Consider the following 14,959-nt stretch of genomic DNA (forward strand, 5'->3'; position numbering starts at 1 on the left):
AAGTTTGGAAGGATTTCAAGCACGGTGAGGTTAAGGACCATCCTGCTAAAAGATGAAAGGGCAAACTAGGAAATTAAAGAATTAAGGAAGAATTAAAAAGATTCATGGAAACAAATGAGAATGAAGATACAACCGTTCAAAATCTTTGGGATGCAGCAAAAGCAGTCCTCAGGGGGAAATACATCGCAATACAAGCATCCATCCAAAACCTGGAAAGAACTCAAATACAAAAGCTAACCTTACACCTAAAGGAGCTAGAGAAAAAATGGCAAATAGATCCTACACCCAGCAGAAGAAGAGAGTTAATTAAGATTCAAGCAGAACTTGGGGATCCCTGGGTGGCGCAGTGGTTTGGCGCTTGCCTTTGGCCCAGGGCGCGATCCTGGAGACGCGGGATCTAATCCCACGTCGGGCTCCCGGTGCATGGAGCCTGCTTCTCCCTCTGCCTGTGTCTCTGCCTCTCTCTCTCTCTCTCTGTGACTATCATAAATAAATAAAAATTAAAAAAAAAAAAAAAAGATTCAAGCAGAACTCAATGAAATCGAGACCAGAAGAAATGTGGAACAGATCAACAAAACCAGGAGTTGGTTCTTTGAAAGAATTAATAAGATAGATAAATCATTAGCCAGCCTTATTAAAAAGAAGAGAGAGAAGACTCAAATGAATAAAATCGTGAATGAGAAAGGAGAGATCAATACCAACACCAAAGAAATACAAACGATTTTCAAAACATATTATGAACAGCTCTACGCCAATAAATTCGGCAATCTAGGAGAAATGGACACATTCCTGGAAAGCAACAAACTACCAAAACTGGAACAGGAAGAAATAGAAAACCTGAACAGGCCAATAACCAGGGAGGAAATTGAAGCAGTCATCAAAAACCTCCCAAGACACAAAAGTCCAGGGCCAGATGGCTTCCCAGGGGAATTCTATCAAACGTTTAAAGAAGAAACCATACCTATTCTACTAAAGCTGTTTGGAAAGATAGAAAGAGATGGAGTACTTCCAAATTCGTTCTATGAGGCCAGCATCACCTTAATTCCAAAACCAGACAAAGATCCCCACCAAAAAGGAGAATTACAGACCAAAATCCCTGATGAACATGGATGCAAAAATTCTCGACAAGATACTAGCCAATAGGATCCAACAATATATTAAGAAAATTATTGACCATGACCAAGTAGGATTTATCCCTGGGACACAAGTCTGGTTCAACACTCATAAAACAATCAATGTGATTCCTCATATCAGCAAGGGAAAAACCAAGAACCATATGATCCTCTCACTAGATGCAGAGAAAGCATTTGACAAAAGACAGCATCCATTGCTGATCAAAACTCTTCAGAGTGTAGGGATAGAGGGAACTTTCCTCGACATCTTAAAAGCCATCTAGGAAAAGCCCACAGCAAATATCATTCTCAATGGGGAAGCACTGGGAGCCTTTCCCCTAAGATCAGGAACAACACAAGGATGTCCACTCTCACCACTGCTATTCAACATAGTACTGGAAGTTCTAGCCTCAGCAATCAGACAACAAAAAGACATTAAAGGCATTCGAATTGGCAAAGAAGAAGTCAAACTCTCCCTCTTCGCCGATGACATGATACTCTACGTAGAAAACCCAAAAGATTCCACTCCAACATTGCTAGAAGTCATACAGCAATTTGGCAGCGTGGCAGGATACAAAAATCAATGCCCAGAAGTCAGTGGCATTTCTATACACTAAAAATGAGATTGAAGAAAGAGAAATTAAGGAGTCATTCCCATTTACAATTGCACCCAAAAGCATAAGATACCTAGGAAAAACCTAACCAAAGAGGTAAAGGATCTATACCCTAAAAACTATAGAACACTTCTGAAAGAAATTGAGGAAGACACAAAGAGATGGAGAAATATTCCATGCTCATGGATTGGCAGAATTAATATTGTGTAAATGTCAACGTTACCCAGGGCAATTTACATGTTTAATGCAATCCCCATCAAAATACCATGGACTTTCTTCAGAGAGTTGGAACAAATTATTTTAAGATTTGTGTGGAATCAGAAAAGACCCCGAATAGCCAGGGGAATACTGAAAAAGAAAACCATATCTGGGGGCATCACAATGCCAGATTTCAGGTTGTACTACAAAGCTGTGGTCATCAAGACAGTGTGGTACTGGCACAAAAACAGACACATAGATCAATGGAACAGAATAGAGAACCCAGAAGTGGACCCTGAACTTTATGGTCAACTAATATTTGATAAAGGAGGAAAGACTATCCATTGGAAGAAAGACAGTCTCTTCAATAAGTGGTGCTGGGAAAATTGGACATCCCCATGTAAAAGAATGAAACTAGACCACTCTCTTTCACCATACACAAAGATAAACTCAAAATGGATGAAAGATCTAAATGTGAGATAAGATTCCATCAAAATCCTAGAGAACACAGTCAACACCCTTTTTGAACTCGGCCACAGTAACTTCTTGCAAGATACATCCACGAAGGCAAAAGAAACAAAAGGAAAAATGAACCATTGGGACTTCATAAAGATAAGAAGCTTTTGCACAGCAAAGGATACAGTCAACAAAACTAAAAGACAACCTACAGAATGGGAGAAGATATTTGTAAATGATGTATCAGATAAAGGGCTAGTTTCCAAAATCTATAAAGAACTTATTAAGCTCAACAGCAAAGAAACAAACAATCCAATCATGAAATGGGCAAAAGACATGAATCGAAATCTCACAGAGGAAGACATAAACATGGCCAACACGCACATGAGAAAATGCTCTGCATCACTTGCCATCAGGGAAATACAAATCAAAACCACAATGAGATACCACCTCACACCAGTGAGAATGGGGAAAATTAACAAGGCAGGAAACCACAAATGTTGGAGAGGATGCGGAAAAAAGGGAACCCTCTTACACTGTTGGTGGGAATGTGAACTGGTGCAGCCACTCTGGAAAACTGTGTGGAGGTTCCTCAAAGAGTTAAAAATAGACCTGCCCTACGACCCAGCAATTGCACTGTTGGGGATTTACCCCAAAGATTCAGAATGCAATGAAACCCCGGGACACCTGCACCCCGATGTTTCTAGCAGCAATGTCCACAATAGCCAAACTGTGGAAGGAGCCTCGGTGTTCATCGAAAGATGAATGGATAAAGAAGATGTGGTTTATGTATACGATGGAATATTACTCAGCCATTAGAAACGACAAATACCCACCATTTGCTTCAACGTGGATGGAACTGGAGGGTATTATGCTGAGTGAAGTAAGTCAATCGGAGAAGGACTAACAGTATGTTCTCATTCATTTGGGGAATATAAATAATAGTGAAAGGGAATATAAGGGAAGGGAGAAGAAATGTGTGGGAAATATCAGGAAGGGAGACAGAACATAAAGACTCCTAACTCTGGGAAACGAACTAGGGGTGGTGGAAGTGGAGGAGGGCGGAGGGTGGGGGTGAATGGGTGATGGGCACTGAGGGGGGCACTTGACGGGATGAGCACTGGATGTTGTTCTGTATGTTGGTAAATTAAACACCAATAAAAAATAAATTTATTAAAAAAAGAGATCAAGAACACAATAAATAAAATTGAAAATACACTTAATGCTTTAAATGCCGGGCTAGATGAAACAAAGGAATGAATTAATGACCTAGATAACACAGTAATGGAAAGTAACCAAACTAAGCAAAGAAAGTAAAGAAAATTATGCAAATTGAGAATAGTCTTAGGGAACTCAGAGACTACAACAATTGAAATATATTAGCATTATAGAGATCTCAGAAGAAAAGAGAAATAATGAGGCAGGAAATTTCTTTAAAGAAATAATACCTGCAAACTTACTTATTCTGGAGAAACAAACACATATGCAGATCCAAGAGGCACAAAGATTCCAAAAAAAATCAACCCAAAGAGGTCCACACTAAGAAACATAGTAATTAAAATGCCAAAAAGTAGTGATCAAGCAAAAATTTTAAAAGCAAGGGAAACAACCCCATAAGTGAGCAGCAGATTTTTCAAGCAGAAATAGCACAGGCCAGAAGGAAGTAGCATGATAAAGTGGCATTCAATGTGCTAAATGGGAAAAACTTGTAGCCAAGAATACTCTACCCAGCAAAGCTATAATTCAGAATAGGATACATAAACAGTTTATCAGATAAACAAAAACTAAAGGAGTTCATGACCACTATACCAGCCCCACAAGAAATATTAAAGGGGGTTCTTTGAGTGTAAATGAGACCAAAAGTGAAGGTATGAAAAGTAAAAAACACAAAAGCAATAAAAATAAATATTTCTGTAAAAATCATTCAAGAGATTCATAAAATAAAAGGATGCAAAATATGACATCATATACCTAAAACGTGAGAGGGGAGAGAAGTAATGGGTTTAAAATTAAGCAACCGGGACGCCTGGGTGGCTCAGTGGTTGAGCCTTTGGCTCAGGGTGTGATCCTGGAGTCCTGGGATCGAGTCCCGCATCGGGCTCCTTGCAGGGAGCCTGCTTCTCCTCTCTCTGCCTGTGTCTCTGCCTCTCTCTCTGTGTGTCTCATGAATAAATAAAATCTATAAAAAATAAAAATAAAAATAAAGAAAATTAAGCAACCATCAATTTAGTACAGACTGCTATATGTAGAGATTATATACAAATCTGATGATAACCACAAATCAAAAACCAGTAATAGATATGCAAACAATGGAAAGGAATCAAAGTATATAACTAAAAAAGCCAACAAACCATGTCAAAGAGAAAGAGAAGAAAGGACCAGAGAAAATCTACAGAAACAACAACAGGTAACAAAATGGAAAAAAATACCTATCTATCAATAATTACATTGAATGTAAATGGACTATATGCTCCAATCAAAAGACATAGAGTGCCAGAATGGATTAAAAAAATAACAAGACCCATCTATATGCTGTGTACATTTTCAGACCTTACATACCCACAGATTTAAAGTGAGGGGATGGAAAAACATCAATCTTGCAAATGATTGTTAAAAGAAAGCCAGGGTGGCAGTACTTATATCAGACAAGACAGATTTACAAAAAAAAAAAAATGCTGCAAAAAGAGGCAAAGAGAGACACTATATAATAATAAAAAGGCTAATCCAGTAAGAGGATATAGTAATTGTAAATATATATACAATCAACATGGGAACACCAAAAACATAAAGGAGTTAATAACAAATATAAAGGAAAAGATTGATAGGATTACAATAATAATAGGGGACATTAACAACCCACAGATATTGATGAACAGATCATCCAAACATAAAATCAATGTGGAAACAATGGCTTTGAATTACACCCTGGAACAGATGGGATTTAACAAGACATCAGAACATTCAATCCTAAAACACCAGTATATACATTCTTTGTAAGTGCATATGAAACAGTCTCCAGATCGTACGGCAGGCCACAATACAAGTCTCAAAAAAATTCAAAAAAATCAAAATCATATCATGTATATTTTCTGACTGTAACACTATGAGACTAGAAATCAACCACAAGAAAAGATCTGGAAAGAGTACAAATACATGGAGGTTAAATAATATGCTACCAAACAATGAATGGGTCAACCAAAAAGTCAAAGAAGAAATAAAATATTACAAGGAAACCACTGAAAATGAAAACACAGTGACCCAAAATTTTTGGGATGCAGCAAAACTGGTTCTAAGAGAGAAGTTTCTAACAATTCAGGCCTACCTCTGAAAGCAAGTCTCAAATAAACAACCTAACTACATACCTAAAGGAGCTAGAAAAAGAACAAAGAAAACTCAACCCAGCAGAAAGAAGGAAATAAGAAAGACTACAGAAGAAACAAATGACATAGAAATTTAAAAAAACAATAGAATAGATAAATGAAACCAGAAGCTGGTTCTTTGTAAAGGTCAACAAAATTGAAAAAACTCTAGCAAGACACATTAAACAAAAGAGAGAGGACCACAAAAAAAAAAAAAAAAACAAAATCAGTAATGAGAGAGGAGAAATTACAACCAACCCCACAGAACTTCAAACAACTGTTAACAGAATATTATGAAAACATATATGCCAACAAATTGGACAACCCAGAAAGAAATAAATTCCTCGAAAAATATAACCTACCAAAAAGTAGAAAATTTAAACAATCAATTAACAGCAATGAAATTCAATCACTAATCAAAAAACTCCCCCACCCAAAAAAAGTCTAGGACCAAATGGCTTCACGTTCGAGTTATACCAAAGATTTAAGAAGAGTTAATACCTATTGTTCTCAAACTATTTCAAAAAATAAAAGAGGAAGGACATCTTCCAAATTCATTCCATCAGGCTAGTATCATCTGGATACCAAAACCAGAAAAAGACATCACAAAGAGAGAATTACAGGCCAATATCTCTCATGAATATAGATGCAAAAATCCTCAACAAAATATTAGCAAATCGAATACAACAATGTATTAAAGAAATCATTCACCAGGATCAAGTGGGATTTATTCCTGGGATGCAAGAGTGGTTCAATATTTGCAAAAACAATCAATGTGATACATCACATCAATTAAGAGAAAGGATCAAAACCATATGATCATTTTAATAGATGCAGAAAAAGCATTTGACAAAGTACAACATCATTCATGATAAAAACCTTTTGCAAAGTAGGTCTAGAGGGAACATACCCTCAACATAATAAAGGCCTTATATGAAAAAGCCACAGTGAACATCATACTCAATGGAGAAAAACTGAGCTTTTCCTGTAAGGTCAGGAACAAGATAAGGATGTCAACTCTCACTTTTATTCAACATAGTACTGGAAGCCCTACCCACAGCCATTAAACAACATAAAGAAATAAAAGGTATCCAAATTGGTAAGGAAGAAGCAAAACTCTCACTATTGCAGATGACATGATATTCTATATAGAAAACCCTAAAGACTCCACCAGAAACCTACTGGAACTCATTAATGAATTTAGTAAACTCTCAGGATACAAAATCAATGTTCAGAGATCTGTTATGTTCCTATACACCAATAATGAAACAGCAGAAAGTGAAATTAAGAAAACAATCTCACTTATAATTGTGCCAGAAACAAAAAAATATCTAGGAATAAGTTCTCTGAAGACTATAAAATACTGATGAAAGAAATTCAAGCTGATGCAAAGATATTTCATGCTCATGGGTTGGAAGAACAAATTGTTCTTGTTAAATTGTTAAAATTCTTCTACACTACACTTTTTCTATACTACCCAAAGCAATCTATACATTTAATGCAATCCCTATCAAAATACCGAAAGCATTTGTCACAGAACTAGAACAATGAATGCTAGTATTTGTATGGAACCATGAAAGACCTCCAATAGCCAAAGCTATCTTGAAAAAGTAAAACAAAACTGGAGGTATCAGAATTCCAGATATCAATTTATATTACAAAGCAGTAGTAATTAAAATGGTATGGTAAACTAGTATAAAAATAGACAAATAGATCAATAGACTAGACCAGAAAACCCAGAAATAAACATACAATTGTATGTTCAATTAAACTTTGACAAAGAAGGAATGAATATACAACAGGAAAAAGTCTTTTTGACAAATGGTGCTGGGAAAACTGGACAGCTGCATGAAAAAGAATGAAACTGGCCCACTTTTTTACACCATACACAAAAATAAACTCAAAATAGATTAAAGACTTAAATGTGAGACCTGAAACCATAAAAATCCTTGAAGAGGGCACAGGCAGTACTCCTCAACAATGGCTGTAACAATATTTTTCTAGACATGACTCCTGAGGCAAGAGAAACAAAAGTAAAAAAACTACTGAAACTATAAGATAAAAAATTTCTGGGATGCCTGAGTGGCTCAGCAGTTGAGTGCCTGCCTTTGGCCCTGGGCATGATCCTGGAGTCCCAGGAATGAGTCCCACATCCGGCTCCCTGCATGGAGCCTGCTTCTCTCTCTGCCTGTGTCTCTGCCTCTCTCTCTCTCTGTGTCTCTCATGAATAAATAAATAAAACCTTAAAAGAAAACAAAATAAAAAGTTTCTGTGTAGCAAAGGAAAACAATCAACAAATCGAAAAGGCAACCTACTGAATGGAAGAAGATATTTGCAAATGGCATGTAAAATAAAGGGTTTGTATCCAAAATATACGAAGAACTGATACAATGCAACACCCATAAAAAACAATAATCCATTTAAAAATGGGCAGAAGATGAACAGACATTTCTCAGTAAAAGACATACACACAGCCAATAGATGCATGGAAAGGTGCTCAACATGGCTCATCATCAGGGAATTGCAAATCAAAACTAATGAGGTATCACCTCACACCTGTCAGAATGGCTAAAGTCAAAGACACAAGAAACAAGTGTTGGTAAGGATATGGAGAAAAAGGAACCCTTATGTACTGTGGGTGGGAATGCCGCTTTGAAGCCACTGTGGAAAACAGTATGGATGTTCCTCAGAAAGTTAAATAGAAGTGCCTTACAATCCAATAATGGCACTGCTGGGTATTTACATAAAGAATACAAAAACACAAATCAAAGGGATACATACACCCCTATGTTTAAGGCAGCATTATTTTCAATAGCCAAGACATGGAAGCAGCCCAAGTGTCCACTGATAGATGAAAGGATAAAGAAGTAGTATATATATACAATGGAATGTTATTCCAATAAAAAGGGATGAAATCTTGCCATTTGCAATGACATGGATGGATCTAGAGAATGTAATGCTAAGTGAAATAATTCAGACAGGAAATATATGATTCCACTCATATGTGGAATTTAAGAAAGAAAACAAACAAACAAAGGGAAAAAAAGAGACAAACCAAGAAACAGACTCTTAACTGTAGAGAACAGATGGTTACTAGAGGCAGGGATGGGTATGGAGATGGGTTAAATAGGTGATGATGATTAAGAAGTGCACTTGTCTTGATGAGCACTTGATGATGTATGCAATTGTTGAATCACTATATTGTATACCTGAAACTAATATAATACTGTATGTCAACTATACTGGAATTAACATAAAAACTTAATAAAAAAAAGATATTAAGGGTATTGATCATAATTATCATTTTCTGCATTTAAAATATTTTAAGCCTAATGAAAGGTAATTATTCTATCAAAACGCCAATGGAAAAAACCCAATATCCCCTAGACATGGATGCATAAGCAGGAAATGGGGCACTTTACCTTAAGTGATGCAAGGGGATGTTCTGGTCCCAAGAGGCTCCAGTGAAAAGCAGCCAGGTCCTCGTCTGGGAGAATGTGGTTACCTATAAAGTACATTTTATCATTTTTTGACTGTACAAATGTTTTCATAGAGCCTCCAGGCCATGAAAGGACTTCTGGGAAAGAAAATAATCAAATAATTCACACAGGTGTAGGTTCTCAATGTAATATCTATAGTATCTATGTGTTGATTACCTACTTTGTATCACCTACATTTTATGTTTTATCATTGTAATAATCACCCATAGTAGTATTATTATTCCCATCTTACAGATAAGGAAAGTAAGGTTCAAACAAGTTTGGTGACTTAGCCCAAAGTAGCTTGGTTAATAAGTGCCCCCACCAGGATAAGAAGCAGACTCCAAAGCCCATGCTATTATCTATCACCTAGTCATTCTGCCTTTTATAATATCAGCCACAATTACAGACTGCTTAGTAAGTGCTGGGCATTTTATATCTCACTTAATTTTGTCAATAACACAATAAAGTGTACTATTCCATTTCACACATGAGGAAATTGAAACCAGGGAGGTATAACTTCAGGGATTTGTCATAGGCCTAATTCTAAAACCTGTACTGACTCCTTTAGATGAGCCAAAACCAAATCCTTTGGGATTTTAAGCAGAGGTTACACCTGACACAATATATTAACCTTCATGCTGTCAGTACTTGGAAAGCCACCTGAAAACATAGTCAACCCTCAAGATATTCGGGTGGCTCAGTTGGTTAAGCATCCAACCCTTGGTTTCAGCTCAGATCATGATCTCAGGGTCCTGGGATCAAGCCCTGGGTTGGGCTCTGCACTCAGCAGGGAGTCTAATTTAAGAGTCTCTCTCTCCTCCTCTACTACCCCTCCCCCCACTCACGTTTTCCCTCTATCTCAAATAAGTAAATAAGTCTTTAGGAAAACATAACTCTCTGCAATTTACTTTTAGATGTATATTTAAAAGATAAATTGATGGATGGATAGAATGGACAAGATATATGATAAAGCAAATATAGGAAAATGTTAAGGGAAGAATACAGGAGGTAGATGTAGGATTTATAGGATTTTCACTACCAAATTCTTTCAATTTTTCTGTGTGTTTGGAAATTATCATAATAAAATGTTAGCAAAACAGAAAGAGAAAAACATATACAACAATTTGTGTTCTTGATCTAAATTGAGACAGCAGGAAAGAAATGCAAATGCTCTGAAGGGGGAGCCAAAGCTATTTAGAGTTATTAAAATGTTTGGCCTAAGACAGTACTCTACATAAAATAGTTATGGAATATAACAAAAAAAAGTCTTACAAAAATCAAAGTAATTTTCTAGGACATCTGTGTTAAATTCATAAGACAAACATGCTGAGTTTCCAGTAAGAATTCCAAAAGCCTGCTGAATTTTCCCCAGCATAGTGTTGGCATGTGGACTTTAAAAGGATAAATTCAATAATGATAGGCTAAATTGCTCTGGTCTTCATGTCTTAACATTGGAAGAGGAAACTTTACCAATCACTGGAATCTGTTCTTTGGATACCTACCTAGCAAAGCAGCAAATATGGGAAAATTCATCCGCTTCAAGCCCAGCTGCTTGGCTACCTCCTGCATCAGGAACTGATTGGTGGTGAGATTCTTCCCATTCCAGCTCAGCTTCAGAGCATGGGAACTGTAGTAAGAAGGAATATTGTAGAGAGCATACTCGGAGTCATGGGCAAGAAGGCCATGGAAGCCATTTTCCCTGAAAAAAGCCACCACTTCCAAATGGTGGTCTTCAAGGCTCTGAAAGACCTAAGAAAGAAGAAGAGAGGAACATGTAATGTAACAGAAACTGACTATATTTGGTTAGAAGTTCAGAAGGTTAGTAACTAAATGTTATAGTTGAAATTTAAGATCACACATGGCTAAACACATTACTCTATTAAAAAAAAAGTCTCTCTTAGTTTCAAACTTGATTATTCCTACTATAAACAAACACAGTATTATCTATGTATTCATTGAAATGCCCAGTCCTTTCATGAAACTGTGGTGTAAGGCTCTTCAAGAGAATACAGAAATTAACATGGTATATATTACTTAAGTTTCCACTTCACACAATAACAGAGACATCTGGGATCCCTGGGTGGCTTAGCGGTTTAGCGCCTGCCTTTGTCCCAGGGTGCGATCCTGGAGTCCCAGGATCAAGTCCCGTGTCGGGTTCCCTGCATGGGGCCTGCTTCTCCCTCCTCCTGTGTCTTTGCCTCTCTCTATGTCTATCATAATTAATTAATTAATTAAAAAATAACAGAGATATCTTTGTTAGAAAAATAATAAAGCTATTATTTATTGCTCAGCACCTTCTATATTCCACATATACTTCATATACATTATCTCATTGTCAGAACAACTATGAGCAAGGTAGATATGGATGAAAAAACTTACATGTGGAAATAGCCACAGAAAGGTTAAATAACATAGTCAGAATCTGATTTTAAGTTAATCTAATGTCTTTTTTTCCTCTACCTAACACCTTTTAAAAAATCTTTGCTTGTGGGCAGCTGGGTGGCTCAGTTGGTTAAGCCTCTGACTCTTGGTTTTGGCTCAGGTAATGATCTCATGGGTTGTGGTATCTAGCCCCAGGTTGGGCTACATGCTCAGCAGGGATTCTACTTGAAGCATCTCTCCCTCTGCCCCTCCTCCAAATCACGTGTACTGTGCTGAGTCTAAAATAAATAAATCTTTAAAACCTATCTATTCATGAGACACACAGAGAGAGGCAGAGACATAGGCAAAGGAAGAAGTAGGCTCCCTGTGTGGAGCCAGATGCGGGACTCGATCCCAGATCCCAGAATCGTGCCATGAGCCTAAGGCAGACACTCAACTGCTGAGCCACCCAGGCATCCCTTAGGGACATTTTAGACCACAGAGCACCCAAACAGGGCACTTCCAGCAGGAAGACGTCAGAAACTTCACCCCATTTTAGGAATGGGAAAACTAGGACTATGAGAGGTTGGCTGCTCCTAAAGCTGCATAATGTTTATGAGTGTACACGAGATTCAAACCCAGGCTGTTCTGACTCCAGAATGCACTATTTCTATTGTACCAGGCTTCTTCCTGGAGAGCAGCATTTTTTATATAATAGAAACAGACCTTTAAGTGTCCTTCCTGTGTATGCCTCTATCACTACACTTAGAGCATCCTGAAATAAACTGCATACTGGTTTTATGGTGCTAACTTCCTTGACTGCGGAGACTTTATCTATTCCTGGCTCCAACATGAAACTTGGAATAGAGTAATATGAATAATAATAGCTAACAGATCCTGAACATATATTATGTGCTAAGCAATGTCCTAAGTACTCTGCATTCATTAAATCATTTAATATTCAATCTTATAAGGCCATTACTATTATTATTATCATCCCCATTTTTATATTGCTACTCCTAAGGTCACATGGCTGGAAGGAACAAAGCCTGGATTTTGGCTCTATAGCCTGTGGACCTATATATTTTTGTTGAACTCAACTGACCTTTTATTTCATTTAAATTATAAAAAAATGGTAGTTTTCTGGAATCTGACAAGAATTTCAATGCATTAAGCTTCTGTTAGCCTAAAAAGGGTCTAGTCACAGTAGATAGTTATGTCACACATTAAGTCCACAGGGGAGGGAAACTGATAAGTAGATAGCAAAGAAATATGTGTATATGTTTGTTTTCCAAGTAGGAGAACCAAAAATCTTTACTTTGTACTGCAACGTATTTACACCTAGAGTTATGTTGTTGTTGTTTTTTTACCTAGAGTTATGTTTAACTCCAATTGGGTCAGGGTAGTAGTAGTTTTATGCTGGCCCCTGGTGATAGTTTCTTCCAGCATACCTCTCATACAAGTCACTCCTAGAGCATCTATTTGTACAAAGCATAGTGCTAATAAGTATACATTCCCTCTTATCACAATCAGACCATGTAGATGTTATAAGCCGCTTCTTACAGATGAGGAAACTGAGGCTCAGAGAAGCAAGGTACCATGCTCAGGGCCACAGAGCATCCCAAATAACCATCAACAGAAAAAATGGTTAAATAAAATGTGGAATAACCAGAAGAGGCAATGTAATTTAGCTATAAAAAGGAATGAAGCACTGATTCATTCTACAACATAAACAAACTTAAAAACACTACAGAGTGCAAGAAGCCAGACACAAAGGCCACGTATTATATGATTCCTTTTATATGAATCTTCCAGAATAGGAAAATCCATTGAGATGGAAAAATAGATTAGTGGTTTCTAGAGACTAGGGGAAAAGGGAAATGAATGACTGCTAGAAGGTAGTGGGTTTCCTTTTAGCGGGGTGTTAAAAATGTTCTGGAATTAGACAGTGATCACAGTTGCACAACTCTGAATACAATTTAATTATACACTTAAAATGGTTATTTTTGGGGTAGCTGGATGGCTCAGTCGGTTGAGTGGCCAACTCTTGATTTCAGCTCAGGTCATGACCTCAGGGTTTTGGGATCAAGCCCTGTGTCAGAGACTGCACTCAGCAGGGCGTCTGCTTGAAGATTCCCTCTCCCTCTGACCCTCCCCCCACTCACATGCACATTGTAAATAAATAAATCTTTTATGTGACTAAAAAAACAAACCACATAAAATTTATCATCTTAACCATTTTTAAGTGGTTTTATTTTTTATTTTATTTTTTTTTAACACTGAAAGCAGATTTATTGAAACAAATGATCCAAAAATGTGAAATAACCATGCCAAAGACCCTCCTGGAGACATAGGACGACATAGTAGGAACATGAAGCAAGAACAAGAAACCAATAAGAGATACCAACCGGAAATCTAAGTATAAAAAATATAACTGAAGTAAATAATGAGATAAATGGCAAGATAAATTTGAAGAAAAATGAAATGGTAAATTAGAATATCAGACGGAGGAAACCATAGAAAATATAAAAGGAAAGCGTAAGGATATTAAAAATAGACCATAGGTAGGACTGTATCGTGAGACAGTAAAGAAGAGAATCCCTAACTTTGCCTGGAAAACCCAAGGAAAGCTTAAGGAACAGTAGTGTTAGGTTTACCGTTGTTGTGTGTTGTTAGGCACACCGTTGTGAAACAGATCTCCAGAACTTTTCAATCTTGCAAATCTGAAACTCTAAACCCCTTAAACAACTCTGTTTCTCCCTCTCCCCAGCTCCTGGAAACCACTGTTCTACTTTCTATTTTTTTTTCCTACTTTCTGTTTTTATCAATTTGACTACTTTAGATACCTCATATAAGTGGAATCATACAGTATTTATCTTTTCTATGACTAACTCATTTCACTTAACATAATATCCTCAAGGTTCATTCACATTGTAGCATGTGACAGGATTTCCTTCCTTTTTAAGGCTGATGAATATTCCATTCTATGTGCATACCACAATTTCTTCATCTGTTCATCAGTGGACTTATGGGCTGCTTCCACTTCTTGGCTTTTATGACTAGCACTACTATAAACATAGGTGTGAAAATAATCTCCTCAAAAACCTGTTTTCAGTTCTTTTGGGTAAATACTCAGAAGTGGAATTGCTGAATCACACAGTAGTTTCATTTTTAATTTTTAAAAAGAACCTCCCTATTGTTTTCCATAGAGGTTGCTCCATTTTATATTCCCACAATGTACAAGGCTCTAGCTTCTCCACAAATTCACCAACACTTCTTTTCTTTCTTATAGTAGCCATTCTAATAAGTATGAGGTGATATCTCATTGTTGTTTTCATTTGTATTTCTCTGATAATTAGTGATGTTGAACATCTTTT

The 14,959-nt window shown here is 36.9% G+C and overlaps 1 protein-coding gene across 1 annotated transcript in view; it reads right to left on the minus strand.

The window, feature by feature from the left end:
- The window catches only part of LOC121482516 (constitutive coactivator of PPAR-gamma-like protein 2), an 85,703-nt gene that overhangs the window by 50,372 nt on the left and 20,372 nt on the right, over nt 1-14,959 (minus strand). The window contains exons 2-3 of the mRNA XM_041740410.1: nt 10,724-10,970; nt 9,162-9,244 (exon numbers count right to left, since the gene is read on the minus strand). Coding sequence (XP_041596344.1) covers nt 9,162-9,244; nt 10,724-10,970 — 330 coding nt within the window. The remainder of the gene's footprint in view (nt 1-9,161; nt 9,245-10,723; nt 10,971-14,959) is intronic.

The sequence above is a fragment of the Vulpes lagopus genome, chromosome X (assembly GCF_018345385.1).
Source record: "Vulpes lagopus strain Blue_001 chromosome X, ASM1834538v1, whole genome shotgun sequence".
NCBI classification, from domain to species: domain Eukaryota; kingdom Metazoa; phylum Chordata; class Mammalia; order Carnivora; family Canidae; genus Vulpes; species Vulpes lagopus.